This window comes from Podarcis filfolensis, assembly GCF_964270895.1.
Source record: "Podarcis filfolensis genome assembly, chromosome: 13".
NCBI lineage: Eukaryota > Metazoa > Chordata > Lepidosauria > Squamata > Lacertidae > Podarcis > Podarcis filfolensis.
Window position 1 is genome coordinate 52,628,662 of NC_139615.1, and position 22,073 is coordinate 52,650,734.

At 44.6% G+C, this 22,073-nt stretch overlaps 1 protein-coding gene across 3 annotated transcripts in view; it reads right to left on the reverse strand.

The window, feature by feature from the left end:
- The window catches only part of SSH1 (slingshot protein phosphatase 1), a 49,711-nt gene extending 29,107 nt beyond the window's left edge, over positions 1-20,604 (reverse strand). Inside the window, exons 1-2 of one of the 3 annotated variants that reach the window (XM_083583812.1) lie at positions 20,424-20,604; positions 14,730-14,770 (exon numbers count right to left, since the gene is read on the reverse strand). In XM_083583812.1, the coding sequence (XP_083439938.1) occupies positions 14,730-14,770; positions 20,424-20,492 (110 nt within the window). In that variant the 5' untranslated portion in view covers positions 20,493-20,604. Of the gene's footprint in view, positions 1-303; positions 812-14,729; positions 14,771-19,825; positions 19,980-20,423 lie in introns of those variants that run through there. The other 2 variants (XM_083583814.1, XM_083583813.1) reach the window with 2 other exon arrangements.
- Between the last annotated feature and the right edge of the window lie 1,469 nt (positions 20,605-22,073).

Here is a 22,073-nt window from a genome sequence, read left to right on the forward strand (position 1 = left end):
ATCTTCTCTGGCTGTTGCCCCAAGACAGCACAAGCAAAGATGAACCCCCAACCGACTTAAATCAGGCTTGCTTCTATACAGCTCCCTTAAAATGCAAGTGTTAGCAATTATATGTTAGCAATTTTGCAAACAACACACAAAAAGAAACCTTACATCTTTGCATTTTAGTTACCAAAACATCAGATCTGAAATAAACACGACACAGAAGATTTCACTTAAGGAGAAGAAACCTAAACAGAACCTAGAAACCTCAAGTAAGCAAAGCCATAGAGGGGAATGGGAGGGGTAACGTTCCATACATACTATTTTGGACGGGGTTTCTTTGAGCAGCAGAAGCAATGCACTGGTCGAAAAGACAGGCAGAAGTCAGCGAAATCTGAAAGGTTCATAACCAACATCCTCTCGCTACTCAATTTTATTATTTTTTTGGCAAGACAAAAGAGAAGAGGAGAAAACGGCCACCAACTGTTGAGTGAAGGAGAGAGGACTCTCCAAGTCTGTTGATGCTACCCAGGAAGGGGTGGCTTTTACGGAACGCTGTGCTCCCCCACCATATCCTGGCTCAGAAAGCACTTGCCCTAACATATCCTGATGAAAGAGGGCCTTTCAAAAGAAAGGGCAACGGAGGGGGGAGAAAACCAGCTGAAGCTCATCAAATCATTAAGCTCCTACAGGCTTTTCTTCTTTTCAGGCTCTGTAAAACAGCAGCAGCACCTCTTGTTTTCGGAAGAAAAGTACAGTCCAACAGCTGGGCTCCAAAAGAACTCCAAATTCATTTGAACCTCAGTAGATTAAGAAGTGTCACACTGACAGATGAGTAAGTAAAACTCTCCCCCCCCCCCAAACCCCAGTTCTGCACTGCATATAGAGTAAAACATCCTCATTATGTTAAGATTTCACCTTGCATACTTCCTTGCTGGGCACCATTTCAGTAGCAAATAGGTGACCATAAGGCTGTTTTTAAACAAACAATTAGGCTTTTGTATGGAAAACAACAGCCTTGTTATTTCTTGTTGGGTCAATTTTATAGAATCATAGAATTGCAAAGTTGGAAGGGAACCCAAGGGTCATCTAATCCAACCCCCTACAAGGCAGGAATCTCAGCTCATCCATGACAGGTGGTCATTCAACCCCTGCTTAAAAACCTCCAAGGAAGGAGAGTCAATTTAGAATTGTACAGCTGGATAGGGTCTCAAAGGTCCAACCTCCTCCTGCTAATGCAGGAGATCTGTTGCTATAGGATCCTTGAAAAGAGGTGACAATCCAGCCTCTGCTTCAAAATCTCTAACAAATGAGGGCTCATCACCTTCCAACACAGTCTGCTCCACTGTCAAACAGGATGTTGAACCTATACTCTGACCCAGACCCTGTGATCATCACTGGAGGCCCTTCTCTGTGGGTGCCCTCCACAGGGGCTCTAGAGGGTGGCAACACAAGAGTGGGCCTTCTCACTGGTGGCTCCTTGCCTGGGGAAAAATGCTCTCCTCATCTTTAGGCACAAGGCAGAAACAAAGTTTTTGGATTTTAATTATCTGTGGGCTCCTTTAGTGGGTGGGGTATTTTAATCCTGCCTTTTAAAAATAAGAATGTACTTTTGATTTGTTCTATGTTTTGTTTTATGGTGGTTTTATTGATGGATGACTAGATTGCTGTAACTTGCTTTGGGGTGCATTGGCAAAAAAAGGTGACTAATGTGTTTAAGAAATTAAATAAATAAGTTTAACCTAAATCAGGGATAGGCAAACTTGGCCCTCCAGATGTTTTGAGACTACAATTCCCATCACCCCTGACAACTGGTCCTGTTAGCTAGGGATGATGGGAGTTGTAGTCCCAAAAAATCTGGAGGGCCGAGTTTGCCTATGCCTGACCTAAATCCTTTTTCTTGTTTTACCCTCTGGAGCAACAGAAAACCATTTTTATCCACCATCTTGGCAAGAGCCCTTCAACTCACAACTTGCACACATTTAACTTGTGTAATCACAGCTTTACACACTTGGCAGCCAGCCAGCTGAAAATTCACAAATTAAACACATGCAAGGCAAAGAGCTTAAATATGGTGGCAACTTACAGGACTGTGCCCATTAAAGCAGCCTAACTTGTAGAGAGGGGCTAAAGAACTGGACAACTTGTGCCTTGGTATTGTCAGAAATCCTGAAGCTGTCACTGGCTCTCTTTCTTAAAGTCTGTCCATTTTTCTAGAAACACCTTCCTCTCCACTTTCTTTGGAGAGAAGCTACCAGTCCAGGACGCATGAAGTAGCTCCCAAATAACTGGGAAGCAGGAAGCAAGGAAGGCCACATCTAATGGGAATTGCAAGAGGAAATTAAGATACCAGGATTGAATTACCAGAGCTCATATTTGGCTGTGACACCTTTAAGCTTGCCAAAGAAACTGCTGTGGGATCCCAAGCTTGCTGCTGATTTTGCGTTGTCATTCAGAGAGATGCCATCCATTCAGCAAAGATATGGTGAATCAACATATCCATTCTGCAGATTCCCAACACTTCTATTAAGAAAGGAAGGCATTTGCATTCCTGATGGTGTTTCTGCAGCATGCAGTCCACTGCCAGAAGCAGTCTTCTGAGTCAAGGCACCCAAGAGGCGTTTCAGACAGGGGCTATAATCAACTACCTGAGAGAGAAAGTCAAGCTCATGCTTGTGCCATGGCTCAAGACTATATCACAACCTCAGCTCTGCTGGGCCTGCACTTTCCAAAGAGAAACCACAACCAGCTGCGATTTTGGCAGCAACAGGACTTAGGTTGCGCAAGACACTTGACCTACAAAGCATACAAGTTTCCACTGCAGATCAGCTATGGATAAGTTGACTGTTTAGCAAAGATTAGATACAGACTCACCATGCTGTATCTAGCCATTTAAATTATTAAAGCCGCCTTCCCTACCTTGAGGTCCTCCAGATGTTTTTGGGACTTCGATTTCCATCATCCCCAACTACTGGCCACAGTAAACTCCATAAGGCTGACCAACTTAGGAAAGGCTGCCTTAATGCACTATCTCCTTCTTCCATCCTCATTGGGACTATGTATAGTTTTAATGAACTATGCACAATCTATCATGACTGGAGGAAGAAGCTAAATGTCCCCTCATTTGTACTTTTTCACTTGGAAGGAATTAGCCTCTGCCACAAAACATGTTTGATAGTCTCTGGAACAGATGCTTTACAAGCAGATTGAACCAATGAATGAATGAGTGGTCTATCAATTACCATCAGTCATGTGTGGCACATGGAACTCAAGGAAGAGCTGCTGCCCTCACCCTGATCTGGATGTGAGCTCTTCAGAGGCATCTGCTTGCCCTCACTGGAAACAAAGGCTGAGCTAGGGAGACCTATTTTATTTATTTATATATCTCATAAAATGTATATACCACTTGATTGTAAGGGGGGAAACCCTCAAAGTGGTTTACAAAAAGAAAGCAATAAAGTTATCAATAAAAACTACTATTTTTAAAAAAAGATATTTATTGTGATTTTACAAAAACATAAGTTTACAAAATAGAAAAAAGTCACATAGAAAGAAAAAGATACAAAAAAGAAAACATAGAAAAATACATAAAAGAGAAAAAAGAGGAATAAAAATACAAAATACAAAAAACAAATAGATAAAAAAGAATTAAAAAACAAATCCGTTTTTAGTAACTTTAAACTCATTAGCTTGTTTCCTTGACCTCCTCACACCTCCCCTTTTTGTATTCCCATTTAAATAATCAAATCAGCAAATCCTTACCTTCTTTCGTTTATCTTAACTCTATATCTTAACATATTATAACTCTATATTTTCATCCATTTATCAATTCATTTTTGCATATTCTTATTAACTTTGTTGCTAATGCCACTTATTTTCAGTCCAACATCATTTTAACATTCATTAATTTTACAGTGTTTCTGAAGGTAGTCTTTAAATTTCTTCCAGTCTTCTTCCACCAACTCTTCTCCCAGGTCTCGGATTCTGCCAGTCATTTCCGCCAATTCCTAAAAACTACTATTTAAAACATTCACAGGGGAATTAAAATCAAAGATAAACCAAAAACAGATTAAAACATATGTCAACATTATACATATCTGGACAAGCTTGGGAGAGGAGTTACTGGTTTTTTAATGCATTTTGTATTCTCATTTTGTATTTTTCTGTTGATCTTTGGCTGAAGGGCAGTATACAAATTTAATAAATAATAAAATAATAAAAATGCTTTTAGCAGGTGATGAAAATACAGTGAATGCTGCCACACTAAAAGATCAGTTTCCTACAAATGTGGAAGGGGTCTTATGCCAGTTCCGCAGATTGAAGCAGTCAGGTGGCCATATTGGGTCAAGGGATCTTGCAGGTAAACTGGCTCCAAGTTGTTGAGAGCTTTATATACTAATAAAAATGCACTGGACTTGGTAGCAAATCAGCAACCACTGCTGAGCACAGATGTTCTATGCTGACGGGGTCTCACTCCTGTCAGCAGTCATGCTGCAGCATTATGCTCTAACTGCAGCTTTCAGATCAAGCACAAGGGAGGCCCCTTTGGTCTGATCTAGCTGACCTAGTCTTATGCTGCTTAGCAAGCTCTAAAATTTGTTGCTTTTTGTGTAGTCTGACACAGTTCAAGAGTTTGAATTAAATGATCAACATTAAATGCTGGATTATACCAAAATGAGTATAGTTTTATTAAGAATGTGTCGTGTCAAAGGCAGGCTGCCCCACAGAGAATTCTCATCATAGCCTCTCTTAAAGGAAGCACAATTCCACCCATCAATTTGCCACTGGTTACCCCTGACCAGCGGCAGCTGCTGTCAAATTTCTGTGGGAAGAACCAACAGCCTCTTGATGCCTCCTTGGGGATGTTTGAAACAAGGAGCAAAGACAGTTACAGGATGGAGCACACTGACACTTTGGCCAGGAGGGTGAGCGCCCTTTCTGGAGGTAACATCTGATGAGGCCTCCGCTGCCTTTCAGATACAAGGGCAGGCAGCAAGCGAGAGCGGCTGGCAAGTTTCGCTCCAAATGCTTGCAGCACTCTGCCAACAAAAGTTATCTTCTGAGCAGGGTATTGTTTGAGCAAGAGGGCGTAGGCTGTGTTCACTACCCAAGAATTCCAAGCAGTGTTTTCAAGACTGCAGGCCATTCACGGTGCCAGATGCAAAAGCTCTTTCAGGGCAAGAAAGGAGGAAATCAATCAGGGAGCCCACAAAGGCAGATTTCCCAGCAGGAACAAACTGCCAGGAATGCCAGCCAACTCTGCCATGGTGACACAGATTTGCTTCATCATGATTGCAATCTGCACATTTCTGTCAGCTGCAAGACACACACACCACAGGAGAGGGTTCCACACAAGGAGAAAAGCCACACTGTGCAGCGTCCCAGGCCCACCTTGGGGGGAGTCGAGCTTAATCTCTCATCTCCCATCATGCAGCAGGCTTAGATACAAACACAAAGGACCCATTTTCAAGGATGGCCATTTGAATGCAAGCAAGCAAACAGGCTTAAGTAGCGTAGGCACAATCCACAAGGAATGTCTTCTGGTTATGCCTTGCTGAGGGCAAGTGGAACCGCCCCAGGAGAACAAGCACTCCAAAAAGAGGGTGCACAACAGAACATGAACATTAAGATCATGCTTAGCATTTGCACAGTGCTTGATCAGTAGATATATCCTTTATAACACTGTCACTCAGTGAAGCAATAGGCTCTTCAGTTGAGAGTTTGGTGAATGAAGGATCAATTTCAAGTTCTGAAGCAGAGTCTAGCATTTTGAATGTTAACTGTCCACTTGCTGATAGACAAGGTCTTCCCATTGACTGCTGTAATCAAGTTGTCCCAGGGGTAACTCATTGGCGTGGACGGCACAAACCAACCAGATCAACTTATGACCAAGCTTGACCTCTACCCAACAGCCAGTGTTAACATTTGTAGTATCACCTCCAATGGCCTGCAAGCTCTTATCAGTGCCCTTCTTCACAAAATCTACAAGATTATGAGTAATAACTTCAACTGGTTCCCCCCCCCCCCGAGCCTTTCTCCAGAGTAGTGGTAGAGTTCTCTTCCACCTGGTTCACTGCACATGAAATAATACTGTTCTACGATGATGCTGGGGAACTGCTGATCTGAACTGTCTGTTTTTAGTGTAACTTTATTTGTATATTCATGGCTATTAAGAAGATGCAGTCCATTTCATCCTTCTGACACAGATAATCCAGGGCTTTCATAACTATTTCTTAGGCCCTCTTGACTTTATGTGATCCAACTACAAGCCTCTTGTCCTCTTCACTTAATCAAGCCAGCAGTGGCAGTTGTGGCATGCAGGCCAATCCCCTATCTGATGCTCTTTTATAATGTGTTACACTCTGACTTTTTATTAGAAGTGGAATGTGTACTTGGTTTCACTAATGTCCATTCATAACTTCCATAATTTACATCTTGGGAATCAGCTATTTGTTCTTCATTTTCATCAGCAGAGAAACTTTTTCATTTGATGGTATTGAAGCATCCTGCTTACTTCTCTGCCCTACTTTGACAAACCTCTCTTCCAATAGCCAGTGGCTATTACAACATCTTACAGTAACAAAACAGTATCAGTTAATGATGTGTTGTGTGAAAAAGTACTATATTTTACCTGTGCAGAGGAGATCACCAATTATTTATTTAGAATATTATTATTATTATTACTACTACTAAAGGTAAAGGGACCCCTGACCATTAGGTCCAGTCGCAAACGACTCTGGGGTTGCAGTGCTCATCTCGCTTTACTGGCTGAGGGAGCCGGTGTACAGCTTCCGGCCAGTCATGTGGCCAGCATGACTAAGCCGCTTCTGGCGAACTAGAGCAGCACACGGAAACACCGTTTACCTTCCCACCGTTTACCTATTTATCTACTTATACTACTACTACTATTTATTAAATTTATATACCACCCTATACCTGCAGTTCTCAGAGCAGTTCACAGGATAAAATCATAGTATGAAAACACAAAATACATAATCAAAATAAAAACAAGAACAACCCAGTAACGCCCCAACACATTTTAAAAGGGCACTGAATGTCAATCAACCAAAGGCTTGGTTAAAGAGGAACATCTTTGCCTGGTACCTAAAGGTGTATAATGAAGGTGTCAGGCGAACCTCCCTGAGGAGAGCATTCTACATATGGGGAGCCACTGCAGAAAAGGCCCATTCTGGTACTGCCACCCTCCATACCTCTCACGGAGGAGGCACACAAAGAAGGGCCTTATACTCCATTTTACAGTCTCAAAGGGCTCTCAAAGCTGTTTACAAAACATGCTTGCAATTTTAAAAATCACATTCATTCAAGAGGAACAGAAATGACATGATGTGTCCCTATCGCAACAGGGTTATTCTGGTGGCATATCCTGCCCTCCTCCTTGGTGTTGCCCCTTTGGCCTTTGCCCACTAGGCAACAAAGGCCAACAATGGCCTCTGAGGCTAAGGGGTGAGTCGGAGCAGTTGGAACTCACTTGGTCCAAGACAGTGACATGTTTTCCCTCGATGGAGGCAAGTCACTACTCCATCAAACATTAAGGAAGACGGATTTAGCTCTAATGAGTCTTATAAGAGAAAGACTCTGGCAAGTTCAAGTAATCTGGTCACAACAGTGTATCCAGAGAAAGGCCAGGCGATCTTCCCATGCAAGGATTGTGGAAAAGTATGTGCAAACCCCGCCTCTCGCTACCTGGTTTCCTATCCCTGAGGCTATCTGATGCCATCCACCGTCCACCACACAATCAGGGCCAGCCACATTTACGCAGCTTAGCGCTACAGCTGAGAAAAAGAGGAGGAGGAGCCAAAATATAGCCTTCAAGACTACCACACAAGCACCAAACAAATATGTGCTAGCATTCCAGGCAAACAACTGCCTCCATTTCAAGGCTGAATCTAGGAAGCTGAACACATTATGGAAAATGTGGGTTGCATAGTGTGGAGTCCATGACTCGGGTCACAGTTATAGGTCAGTCACAATTACAGGGCTTTGAGTGAATGTGCTTAAAGCTGAGTGAATGGAGGCTTTAGCAGCCTGCGGGGGGGGGGGGGGGAGGGGGGCTACGCCTGAAGACAATAGCCATGCTGTGCCATCCCACGGGCTGTGATCCCTTGTTGTCTTGCAGCTGAAGTCAGCAAGGAGAAGTGGAGGCAGAAGCTGCTGACTCTATCAGATACTTAAAAACAGGATGCTGAATCACATCCTGTCAAGGCTGCAGTATCCTGACTGTAGCGTGCTCTGAGCAAGGAGGAGGCAATCTGGTTAGCCTGACAGCGGTTGGGAACTGGCTGCCACGTGGGCGTGGCCTGGGAAACCAGCACAAGGCCTGTGTTCTGTGCAATGCTGGGGGGCAGGGGAACCCGGAATGGAAGGGGTGGAATCTCCTGCTCTGCAAGGGTAAAGTAGCAATGAGGCCTGGATCAGGCAACCCCACCCTGTAGCCTGAACGCTCCAGTTCATGCCACAGCATATGGCCCAGTCTAATTTTCCATTTTGTTTGCAATGTAATAATACAAATGTTTCTCCAGTGCTTTTAAGTGTGTAGAATTCTGTTTATTCAAGCAAGTCTGTGCCACAAGTGTGCAGCTGCCCAATGATTCAGTCTGAACCCCTTACTCCCAGAACCCGTGTGCCAAGTGGGCCTCACCCAGCAAGCAAGGCGGAGAGCTTAAAAGCTCCTTGACCACCAGGAAACCCTAGCAGACCTAGCATGAAAAGAGCTTTTAAGCTCTCTGCCTTGCTTGGAGGGCAAGGCGCTGGCTCTGGAAGGCTTAGGATGTTTGCGCAAGATCTTGCAGGAACTCATATGGCCCCGTGAGATTTTGCAAGAGCATCCCAGAACAGGTGTGCTGAGTGGGCCTTGCCCAGCAAGCAAGGTGGGGAGCTTAAAAGCTTTTTCCATGCTGGGTAACCCCAATGGACTTAGTGCAAAAACAACTTCTAGGCTCTCCACCTTGCTTGGATTTTATTTGTGCAATTTCAACCAGCCTGCCTCCAGCAGTGTGTTGCTGAAAGATGCGGTCATATTGTATTTAGCTTGACACTGTTCAGCTGTTGTCATATTCTGTTCCTCATACCTTGAATCCCTAATGCCATCTACCAGTGGACAAAACAACCAACCAATGCTTTTCTCTGGTTCTTTGGCTAAAAAATACAGATAAGATTTGCAAGTAGCAAAAAGGTGGTTTTGCCCTTCACCATTCTTAGTTTCCTTATGTTTCAGTTCTAACGTGTATTTAGTGCAGTGGTCCTCAGGCCTGATCCTGCCAGGCCATTTTGGGGTAACCGCATTCACTTTCTTGGGCTTATCAGCGTAGCAAAGTTCATGGAAGAATCTTCCTTTGGATTAAATATAGAAATGCTAAGAAATAATAATATGTCAAATGATTAACAGGTGGCCAGCACCACTCACCTGTCCAAGTGACCTGTGGAGGGTGGGTCACTTCTGGATCTTGCCTTCCAGCAGGATCTTTTCCCACCCCTGATTTAGCAATTGCGAGTTCAGCAATAAGAGATGTATTGGGATGCTGGCTATGTGAATAGGTAATGTGGAAGCGGATGAAAAACCTGATGTATATGAAATATAGATGTGACCACACTCCCCACGAAGGATTAAAGTTAGCCGCTTGGGAGTTCTCATAGATCCATTACTGTCACCACAGCAGGCACAACGGTAAGGGTGCCTTCTACCAACTACAGCTGGTGTCTATATCTGGGTGGAGATATCCTGGCTTCAGTGATCTGTACTCTCATAAGCCCAGGTTGCATTGTAGCAATGTGTTATATGCTGGGCTGACTTTAGAGACAGTTCAAAATCCATGGCTAGTGTAGAATTCTGCAGACAGATTATCAACAGACACCAGATGATTCAAACATACAGTACCAATTCTGGGCCAGCTATGCTGGCTGTCAATTCATCTCCAGGTCCAAACATGGCTCAGGACAGCAGTCCCTCATGCACTGCTTTGTCACGGACCTCAAAACCATCAGATGCCCTTACTTACTTATTGCATTTATATCCCACTTTTCCTCCAAGGAGCTCAAGGTGACTTACATACTTCTCCTCCCCATTTTATCCTCATAGCAGCTATGTGAGGTAGGTTAGGCTAAGAGTGAGTAGCTGGCCAAGATCACCCAGTGAACTTCAAGGCACTGCAGGGGGTTGGACTAGATGAGCCTTTGGGTCCCTTCCATCTCTACAATTCTTTGATTCTTCCAAGAGAAAGTGAATGGGCCTTTTTAGTGGCAGCCCCTTATTTGTGGAATGCTCTCCCCAGGGAAGTTTGCTGGGCACAAACGCAGACATCTTTCGGCACAAAGTGAAGACATTCCTATTCTCCCAGGAACTGGAGTGATAATACTGCTATGGTCTTTGCATCTATTTTAACTAGGAGGTTTGGTGATCCCCTTGTGTTGTGAGAAGGAAAGGGTTTGCTACAAACTAGTCCTTTTTAGTATTGGTATCATTGGTTCCAATTCTTGCTTCACAAGCAGCATTTTTTCTTTAATGTATGAGTTGCTTTGAGACTTATCATAAAAAGAAACAGTTAAAAATAAATAAATAATAGAATCTAGAAAGAAAATTGTATGCACCGTGAATTTCATCCATGTTTGACGAAAGACTATATGGCTCCCATCAGCCCCAGCTAGCATGGCCAATGGCCAGGGATGATGGGACTTGTAGTTCAGCAACATCTAGGTTCCCCCCATACCTGATTTAATCTTGGCCAAGATTGAAAACTGCATGGTTATATCTTGTGAGCATGGTTTACTTTAAATACAAACACACCAAAATAAGACTGAAGCCCAAATTATTCTGCTCTCTCCTGGACAGAGCTTTCCTGTCTTAAAGATTATATTTGCAACTGCAGGTGTTGCTCTGTTCCAATTGCCCTCTTGACTCCTGCAGCGGAAAAGGCCTGCCTTTCAAGCCAACTTCTGTGCCTACTAGAACGACCCTATCTTTCCTGCAGCAGCCTTCTGATGGATGTAAAAGCTAGACAAAACTATATCACAGAGAAAACAAGGGCCTGAGAGTTATCTCAGAAGAAACAGACTGAGAGTGCCCCCCAATGGACTCACAACGCAACACAGCAACTCTAAACTATAAGAACATAACAAGAGCCTGTGGGATCAGGTCAATGTTCCCTTCAGGTCAGCATCCTGTTCTCACAGTGGCCACCCAGGTGCCTCTTCCGGGAAGCGCACAAGCAGGGTTCTAGCGCAAGAGCCCTCTCCCTCCGTGTAGTTTCCAGTAACTGGCATCCAAAAGCATTGCTGCCATCTGAGCATAGCCATTGACAGTCCTCTCCTCCACAAACCTGCCCAATTCCCCTTTAAAGCCATCCAAGTTGGTGGCCATGGCTGTCTCATGTAGGAATGAGTTCCACAGTTTAGCTATGTGATACATAAAGAAGCACTTCATTGTATGTGTCCTGCAGCTTCCAACACTCAGCTTCATTTGGTGTCCATGAGTTATAGTGTTATGAGAGAGGGAGAATAACTTTCCAGTCCACTTCCTCCATGCCATGCATCATTTTATAAACTTCTATCGTGTCACTTACCGTATTTTTCCCTCTATAACACGCAGATTTTTTCTCCTAAAAAGGAAGGGGAAATGTGTGTGCGTGTTATTGAGCGAATGTGTGGTCCCTGGAGCCGAAAAATCAGGCAAAAATCAAATCGCGCTTCACGGAGAAGGGAAATCTGAAAAGAGGAAGTGGCTGCTTTCCTGCATTCTGCCTCAGGGTCTTACTGCCCACCCTCCTCTGTTTCCTTGCTGTGTTTGCTGAAACGGAACAAAGAGCAGGGAAAGCCCCTCCCCTCCAGGCAAGCAGAGAGGAAAGCAGACTGTGTTCCTTCTATTTCCTCTCTGTGCTCCGGTGCTGCTGGGGGAGAGGGAGAGAGAGAGAGGGTGGGAGGGAGGGAGGGAGGGAGAGAGAGAGAGAGAGAGAGAGAGAGAGAGAGAGAGAGAGAGAAATGGCTGGGGTGGGGGGAAACGTTTGCCTTTCTTTTCTCCCTCCCGTTAAATCCCTCTCCTGCATTCTTAGCCAGCTGCTTCTCTGCACACCACCTCATGTCCCTTCTTTGTTTTTCCTTCGCTCTCCATTTAAAATGTGGTTACAAAGCATGGATCCTCAGGATCTTTGCATTGGGTCACCCCAAATTCACCATCAGATCACATAGCATGTCCATGGCTACAGCCTGCACCAAAAAAATCACGCACCCACTGTTGCCTGGGGCTGCAATGGTGCAAAAATGTGGTTACAAAGCATGGATCCACAGGGATCCTCAGGATCTTTGCATTCGGTCACCCCAAATTCACCATCAGATCACATAGCATGTCCATGGCTACAGCCTGCACCAGAAAAATCACGCACCCACTGTTGCCTGGGGCTGCAATGGTGCAAAAACGTGGTTACAAAGCATGGATCCACAGGAATTCTCAGGATTTTTGCATTGGGTCACCCCAAATTCACCATCAGATCACATGTCTGTGGCCACAGCATGAAGCACAAAAATGATACATCCACTGTTTCATTCAGAATGTTTTTTCCCTTGTTTTCCTCCTCTAAAAACGATGTGCGTGTTATGGTCAGGTGCGTGTTATAGAGCGAAAAATACGGTACTTGCCTTTACCCTAAACTAATAAGTTTCAAGCAAATTGTCCTTTAAGTTCTCTCTGTTCAAGAGACACAGAGTCCTCCACTTATCTGACAGCGTCTCCAATAATGGTGGTGAACAACAAACCAGGATGCAAAATTTCAAGTCACCTGATTGCCAACAGGGACCAGTAATTACTGAATTCTGCCAGTGAAGGTTGGCTGCTCCTATGCTTAATTAGCATCATTTGTTGCTGTTTGGCAGTACAGAACAAGGACTGCCAGCCATCTTCCCTGAATAAAGGTGCAGCTGGTTGGCTGTCTTGTCTCAGAAGTGGAGCCAGGAGGCAATTGCTGCCCAGCAGAGGAGGAGTCATTCAAGGCAGCAACCTAACTGGGATCCTGTACTTTGAAATGGGGACCTCATGTGGCTGGAACCTGAGCCCAGGGAACTCACTTGGTAAGCTATGTGTACTCATTTATCAGCAGCCATTCTTCCACCTGACTGCCTCAGAAGGAGAGGGAAGGCTCACTCTGTTGTCTCAGTTACAACCAAATGCCATTCAACAAGGCATCTACAAGTGGTCATTCTACAAGGTCATTATGGAACTGGAAAGTTTTGGAACTGAAAGTTCTTTGTTTTCCTGTTCCACACCCTGAAAACTGTATTGATAGATTGATAGATAGATTAATATATATAGACACAGCCGTACCTTGGAAGTCGAACAGAATCTGTTCCAGAAGTCTGTTCAACTTCCAAAACGTTTGGAAACCAAAGCGCGGCTTCTGATTGGCTTCAGGAAGCTCCTGTAGCCAATCGGAAGCTGCGGAAGCCCAACTGGACATTCGGCTTCCAAAAATAGTTCGCAAACTGGAACAGTCACTTCCGGGTGTGCGGCGTTCAGGAGCCAAAACATTCAAAAATTAAGGTGTTCAAAAACCAAGGTACGACTGTACATACACACAAACGTACACCCTTCAATCATATTCCCAGGGTCATATATGCAAAGAAGAAAGCAATTAAAATGTAAATACTGGCTAAGAACCGCAAGCCTGGTTTGCACATCACTTTAAAGCTATGGTTTATAATAAACATGTTGAACATGTGCTTCACCCCTTTTCCACTCCTTCAGCATGCCAGGAAGAAAGAAACCATATGGAATCAGGTGGCCCTTCAAGTATGGTAGTCCCAAGGCAGGAAGAGTTTTAAAGGTAAATCAAATCCCCCCTTTTGTATTGTGCCTATTAGCTTGTAAGCATGAAAGAAGATACGGGCCTGTTTTCTTAGCTTCACACAGTGCAAAGAAAATCTTAGGTACTTTATGAACAACACCGCTCATGTCTCAGAGGCACAAATGGGAATTCCAGAATATATCATCAGCTCTGAGACTGGCAGCCAGTGCAGAGCCTCTGGCTTGACCAGGTCTGGTATTAATCCCAGGAGCTTCTGCTCTTGCATGTTCAACAGAACAGGTTAAAAAAACATAAAAACCTGTTGCTCTTCTAGCTCCAACGCAAAAAAAATTATCTAGTTCCAGTTAGAAAGCTGCTTCCCAGGTCTGGATTCAAGTACAACCAGCGACAGTCCAGGCCCTGCCCTGATACAGTCTGCATATGAAGCCACACAGCCTGGAGAAACAGCCAAGATGCACATTGTTCTCTCTCAAGCTGGACCACGGGTCCCTGGCAGGTGGAAACTATTACTGATAACCCCAAACACCAGGCAGATCTCCTAACAAATAACACAGACAGTCACATGAAGCATTAGCATGTGTAGTGCATTAGTCGCAGATCCCTCTGTGCCTCGGCACCAGTGAAACAACTTGGGTTTAAATGAGAAATATGGAAGACCACCAAGGTATGTTTTTCCTAAATGCCCCATGTCGCATTTAATATTGGGCCTCACTCGTATCCAAGAATCACATAGAAGAAATGGCAGTAATAGACCAATGAACATGGGGTGGGTAAGAGGGACCCAGCCAGCAGCAGTCTCCATCCACCTGCAAATTGGAACATTCTCCCCAGTCCTTCACACAGGATCAAGACCTTATATGGGATCACATAAACCAGCGAGGGGGGCAGGGGATGCCAGAAACAACTTTTGGAGCAAGGGTTTAAATAGCTCGTGCTTACCTCAGGTTCAGTTTGCGGTCGTCATCACTGCCAACCTCCAACTGAAGGGGAAAGAGCAAGAAGCATTAAGCATTAAAGGCTCAAAATAATATGATTCAAAAGGTTTTCTTGCAAGTTTTAAAAATAGCTTCAATAAAATAATAGCATGCATACATTTATTGCCTTATCATCACAAGCTTTCTCCAAGGAGCTTAAGAGGGGCATATATGCCACCCCTTCCCCATTTCCCCCCAACAACCCTGAGAGGTAGGTTAGGGAGACAGAGAAGCCAGCTCACCCAAGCAAACTTCATGACTGACTGAAGTGCTGAGTTCACAACCTCAGCACAACATCACACTGGCTTTGTTGCTTCATTTAATAATATGAAAAGGGAAATAATATGTTATAGGTTTCAGGGGACAAGGACTAGATCTTTGCCTCTCTTTTAGGGCTGAAAGCTATAATCACAAGTGTTTAATGGTTATTGTATTTGTAAAAAAACCCCAATAAAAAGGTGTTGGTTTCCCCCCCAAAAAAGCTTTATCACCAGATTATTATTTTTTTATAATAATATTTATTAAAATTTCAGAGGAAATACAAAAATGTAAAAAAGAAAAAAAGAGAAAAAGAAGAAAGAAAAAAAGGAGACAAAAAGACACAAAATACAGAAAAATAAAAAAATAAAAATGGTTAAAAACAAATCAGTCATTCCATATCCTATCTTTCATCTGCCTATTTCCCTGACTTCCTCACACCTCCCTTTTTTGTATCCTAATTCAGTCATTGTTTCAGCAAATCCTTTCTTATATTCTAGCTTTTAACCAATTAATTAACTCTATACATCCTATCCATCTTTCACCATATTCTGGTATTCAATTTACCTTACTTTATTTAATCTTATCTTACCATAAAATACCCTAAAACTTAAAAAACTTAATACTTATTTATCCTTATATCATTTCTGCTAAAGCCAGACAATTTCATTCCAACATTCTCCCTAATATTCATTAAATTTACACTAATTCCCAAAATAGAAGTTTTTCTTTATAGACTCTTCCAATTTTCATCCAACGTCCCTTCTTCCTGGTCTCGGGTTATGTCAGTCCTTACTATCCATTCCATCTAGTCCATCAACCTGGTAGTCTGATATCCGAGGCTCTTAAATCTCTTCCATGCCTCTTCTGCAGATCTTTTTCTTCTTGTTTATACTTGCACTTTTCCTTGTCTTTTGTTGGTCTCTTTCTTAGTTTCTTTCCTTTCTCCTTAGGGAGTAGGTCTCCAGGGAATTTCCACCCATACTCATGTCCATCTCCCCACATCAGACCAGCCCATTCCCCACAGTCCCACTCCCCACAGTCATCAATATAATCCAAAAGATCTTTAACAGCATATTTCAAAATCTCTCCAAAGTTGAGAGCCTCCTCAGCTCCAGACTCCCTCTGGCCCAATTCAAGTTCATTCTTCCAAAACAGCGGCATATGCTACTGCAGGGCCTTGGGTCTCTCCATTTGTGTTGCTTGAGGTAGCACCGTAGCTTCCTCCATTATTATCTGCCCTTGCATTTGCCCAGTCGAACCAGTTTCCTGGATTGGTCCCTGTATGATTTCTATGTCAGTATTCCCTATTTGTCCACATTCACTGATTACAACAGTCATCAAATCCAACTTCTCGTTCATCAAATCCACCTTCTCATGCAACTGCTCCAACAAAGCACTTGTCTTGCAAAAAGCAAGCACCAGGACTTCTTCCAAACACATTTTTATTCAAGGTCACAGTCTGGTCCCACAATGTTAATCTCGCAGCTGTGAAATCCCCAAGTGAACTGCAGCAACAATTTGACAAGCTCCCTCTAGAGGATACAATTTCTATTTGTGTCCATCTTTTTAAATCATGTCCAACAAAAGAAAGTTACTTTCAATTTTCCAATATTTTGTTTCTTTAGAATGCAACAGGCAACATTGGAATCAGTTTGTTTCTCTTTTTTCTTGCTATCTGTCAAAATGTTCCATTCACAGTCAATGGACGTCTCCGATAATTACTGTCTCTGACACCCCGTTCCCAGGTTTGAGACGGTGGAAACTTATTTTCCTTTACTCCCTCTCCAGCAGGCTTGAACAGTTTAATTCCCCCCCTCCTTTTCTCCTGCTTCCAAGGGGGTTTTAATGGTTATAAATGAAGGAAATTTCGACCTTTATAAAGCGACTTTCCAGGCTATTAGCTTACAAGATTTTTGCTTCAGTCTATTTACAGAAAGCGGAAGGCGGACTTCCTGTTTTGAACCTTCCCGCTTCGGTGCCAAATTAAGATATTTCTTGATCCAATTTTCCGTTTCTACTCACGGGTACTTGTTTAGAATCCAATTGTCGACAGGAAAAAGTCAGCGCTCTCCGGCAATGGCAATGCGGCTTCCCTCCGTGAAAATAGCAGTCAGTTCGCAGCACCGCGCCCATCACCCTCCTTCGCTCTGGAGCCCCAAAATGGGGTTCTCCGTGAATAGGGGAGGCGCTCCTGGTGCTCTGCCGAACCCCACGTTCCCAGGCTTCTTCCACCTGGGATTTCTAGCGGGTCCCCACCTTTGCCGTGGTGGGTAGACCCAGTTTCCACGGAGCCAGTTCCTCCGATCGGAGGAACTCCGCCATTTCGCCGATGGCGCTAACCCGGAAGTCCACCAGATTAACCTAATGAAGATAACAGGAAAAAGAGAGAGAGGCTAAAAGATTGAGGTTGAATCTTGACAAGACAGAAGTACAGTGGTACCTTGGGTTACATACGCTTCAGATTACAGACGCTTCAGGTTACAGACTTGGCTAAGCCAGAAATAGCACCTCGGGTTAAGAACTTTGCTTCAGGATGAGAACAGAAATTGCGCGGCAGCAGCGGGAGGCCCCATTAGCTAAAGTAGTACCTCAGGTTAAGAACAGTTTCAGGTTAAGGGACCTCCAGAATGAATTAAGTTCTTAACCCGAGGTACCACTGTGCTGTTTTGGGGGGACAGGGGGCAAACAGGTGTGGAGGACTCCCTGGTCCTGAATGGGGTAACTATGCCCCTGAAGGACCAGGTGCGCAGCCTGGGAGTCATTTTGGACTCACAGCGGACCATGGAGGCACAGGTCAATTCTGTGTCCAGGACAGCTGTTTATCAGCTCCATCTGGTACGCAGGCTGAGACCCTACCTGCCCGCAGACTGTCTCACCAGAGTGGTGCATGCTTTGGATGCTCTCACTTTGACTACTGCAATGCACTCTATGTGGGACTACCTTTGAAGGTGACCCGGAAACAACAATTAATCCAGAATGCGGCAGATAGACTGGTGACTGGGAACGGCCGCCGAGACCATATAACTGGTCCTGAAAGATATACACTGGCTCCCAATATGTTTCCAAGCACAATTCAAAGTGTTGGTGCTGACCTTTAAAGCTCTAAACGGCCTCGGCCCAGTATACCTGAAGGAGCATACCCCACGCCCCATCGTTCTGCCCAGACATTGAGGTCCAGCTCCAAGGGCCTTCTGGCAGTTCCCTCACTGCAAGAAGTGAGGATACAGGGAACCAGGCAAAGGGCCTTCTCGGTGGTGGCACCCGCCTGTGGAACACCCTCCCATCAGATGTCAAGGAAATAAACAACTATCTAACTTTTAGAAGACATCTGAAGGCAGCCCTGTTTAGGGAAGTTTTTAATATTTGATGTTTTGTTGTGTTTTTATATTCTGTTGGGAGCCGCCCATAGTGACTGGGGAAATCCAGCCAGATGGGCGGGGTATAATAAATAAATAAATACTACTACTACTGCTACTATTATTATTATTATGGTATCTTACTGGAATAGGGACTGAAGAGGAAACAAATACAGATGGCCTTTCCTAAGTGGCAGCCTGTCTTTTGATTTCATAGGTTTCCTAACCCTAGCTGGTTCCAAGGAATGGTCTTAAGGCACAGGAGGCCGCTAGTTGCTGACGTTAACAGGACTGGGGCTGGTCAGTGCCTGCAAACCACATGTAACCAATATGAATGTATTATTAAGGAAATATTCATTTAATATTTCAAAAAGGCACCTATATGGAGGTTTGGTTATATGCACTTTAAAATTTTACAGATGAACCAATTAAGAGCTTTAGAAAGCAGCTATATATCATTTCATTCCAGTTACGTTTTTATCCTCCTCTGATCAAAGCAAGCTGTCTAAAAAAATACATGTTGTCTTTTGGAATCCAATCACTAGGCTGCTCTAAATAAAATCCAATCACTAGGATACTTTGAACGTCAGATGAGAGGCAAGAGGTGCTCACGAGAGGTGCTCCCCCACCCCCGCCAGCATCTTACACAATAGGCAACCTAAAGATAGCAGAGAAGAAACATGAATGAGATGCAACAAACCCAACACACCACTCACAAGCACAGAAATTTAATCCCAATAACTTCAATCAGGATTATTCCCAATATACTACTGTGTAAATGGGATCACAATGAGTTCGTGTTTTTCTCTCAGCAAAACTGCCAAATGTAGGGCATTTAAAACTGAAGCTCTGTACACTGGTGGAAACATTTTAAATGCTCACACTAAGCATGGACTCCTGTGCACACTCACCCTGAAAGTAAGGCCCATTGAACACAGTGGGAGTTACTTCTGAGGAAACATGCACAGATTGCACTGATGAAAACCACAGATCAAGCTCAACAAGCCGGCAAGTCTTTTCCTTGTAGAAGGTAGAATAGCACTAAAGCTAACCATGGAATGCAACCATACAAACTTTTTTGGGCATGAAGAACATTTCAACTATTCAGGAGTCACCTGGAGACGGGGGGGGGGGGGGGGAGGGGGGTCAACCAGATCCTGGATGTGGAAAATGAGTTTTTTAACCTGAAAGCTTGGATCTGAGAATATCCCACAACCCACACAATATAGTGGCAGGTGGCAGATCAGGTGAATAAGCCCAAGCGTGTAGAATATGGTGGGTGCTTTTTGGATCTCAGGATGATGGACTTGCTCTAGAGAAGCAGGTGAGATTAGGTTCTTCTCTTGTCTATCCCACTCACTCCACATCGCCTCCCATGGGCCAAATTTCGGTTCTAAGCTGTTCAAGGCATCCCTTGGCTGGCCAGTTAACTACAGCGACTTACATGGGCTAAGCCTCGCAAGTAGAGAATGAGCTCTCTAGGCTAGAAATTTCTCTCCCCATTTCTGGCTTTGTTTTCTACTTCCAGGCAAGTTTTAAGGGTGTTTAGAAATAAAAATAAAAACATTTCACAACGTCACAGTAAACATGACATCATCCGGCTTCGTTATGAAGCGGCGCGATCCATCCCACCACTTCATTCCCTCGCGCACACAAACTTTTCTAAGGGCTGCAATACATTACAAACGGATGGCCCAAGCCCCGCGAAGGCGCCTCGGGTTGCGGGAAGGGGCGGCTGCCGCGAGGGCTTCGGCCCCGAATGGTTTCCCAGCGAGCGGCTCGGCGCCCCTCGCAGGGTCTCCCGGAAGAGGAGGGGGCCTGGGGGCCGGAGCCAGGCGGGCGCGGGGCGGCGAGGGGAGGCCGGGCCGGGAGAAGCCCCCAGGCGGGCGGAGCGAGGCCACGCTGCGCGGAGGGGCTGCTCTGGGCCTCCCGGCTCCGGCCAAGGCGGGCGCTGCGGAGAGGCCGAGCCCCGGCGGCGGCGGCGGCGGCGGCGGGTGAGGCCCGCGGGGCTGGCGTCGCCGGCCGAAGGAGGAGCCCCTCACCTCGCTGGTGCTGGCCGAGGAGGAGGCGGCGCTGGGGGTGGGCGAGCGCTGCAGGGTCACCAGCGCCATGGCGGCGGCGGCGGCGGCGGCGGAGCCTCCTCCTCCTCCTCCTCCTCTTCTTCTTCTTCTTCTTGGTCCTCCTGCTCCTCCCGCGGCGGCTTCCCAGGCGAGGCCTCCGCCTCCTCCTCTGGCGGGCGGAGCAGCGCAGGCGGCGCCCGGGATCCGCGAGGCGGAGAGAAGGACTGACACTCAGGAGGGGGAAGAGATGCCGCAGGGCTTTCATTTGATATTTGCTTGGGAATACGTTTTATTTCTCTTTCAAAGCCAAGTCGTGAAAAGATTTTTATTTTTATTACGGATATGGGAAGTTGTGAGAGGATTCAGCCCCGCCCCCGAGAATATGCGAGAGGATTTTTGTTTTATTTTTGTCCTTTTTTTAATAGGAAAGGGGTTTGTTTGTTTATACCGCACCTTTCCCCCTGACAGTTTACAGATAAAAATAAGAACAGTTAAACAGCTATAGACATATATTTTACTTTATGGGGATATATGAAAGGATTTCATTTTTATTTTTTGCTTCACTGGGATAGCTAAAAGTATTTTTATTTCATGGGAACGTGAAAGGAATTTTATTTTATTTCTAATTTCTATGGGAATAGGTGAAAAGATTTTAATGTTATTTTTATTGAATTTTTTTATTGAAGTAAGAAAAATTAGAAAAGCATACATCACAGGAACTAATATATAATAATAATAAACCCACCAAAAGTTACCCCAACAATAAAAATCCCCACCTCAACCACTTGTTCCTTTTTAAAAAATATCCTTTAAGGCTAGGAAGAATGCACCGGATTACAATCATAGGATTGTAAAATGGTGGAGTTGGAAGGGACCCCAATGGTCCAAGCCCCTGCAATGCAAGAATCTCAGCTACAGCATCCCTGACAGGTGGCCATCCAACCTCTGCTTAAAGACCTTCAAGGCAGGAGAGTCCACAGCCTCCCAAAGGAGACCATTCCACTGTTGAACAGCTCTTACTGTCAGAAAGTTCTTCCTGATGTTTAGTCAAAATCTCCTTTCTTCTAAATTGAAGCCATTGGTTTGAGTCATACCCTCCAAAGCAGGAGAAAACAAGCTTGTTCCCTCTTCCATGTGGCAGGATAGTTGAAGATGGCTATCATATCTCCTCTTAGTCTCCTCTTTTCCAGGTAACATTAACTTGGTGTGTCAATATAATTTGTTCACATTCTACATAAAAATGCACTGAAAGCTCAGTAGAATACTACTGATAGCTCCCTTTAACCAGCTTGATTACCCAGAGAAGGTTAAAGTGCAGTACATTAATTGGTCTCAAGAACCTGCCCACAATGAGTTTGTAGTTGCACAGATTGTGCACATTGTACAGATTGCCACAGCAACACCGTCCGTGCCAAGAGGGCTGGGCGTCTACAGCTGCATGCACACCACACCAAAGGCAGATACAAAGGAGCTGCTGGGCTGTGAAAGTGTGAGGGGCCTGCAATGCTAAAAGCAAGAGACAGGCAAGTAATAGAGTAATTAATGTAATCGGCTTTGCTGAGTCTCCATAAAGTCCTTAGCCACGGAGGTCCTCAGGTGACCGACTTTCCTCCCTCATCCCAAAGGAGATAA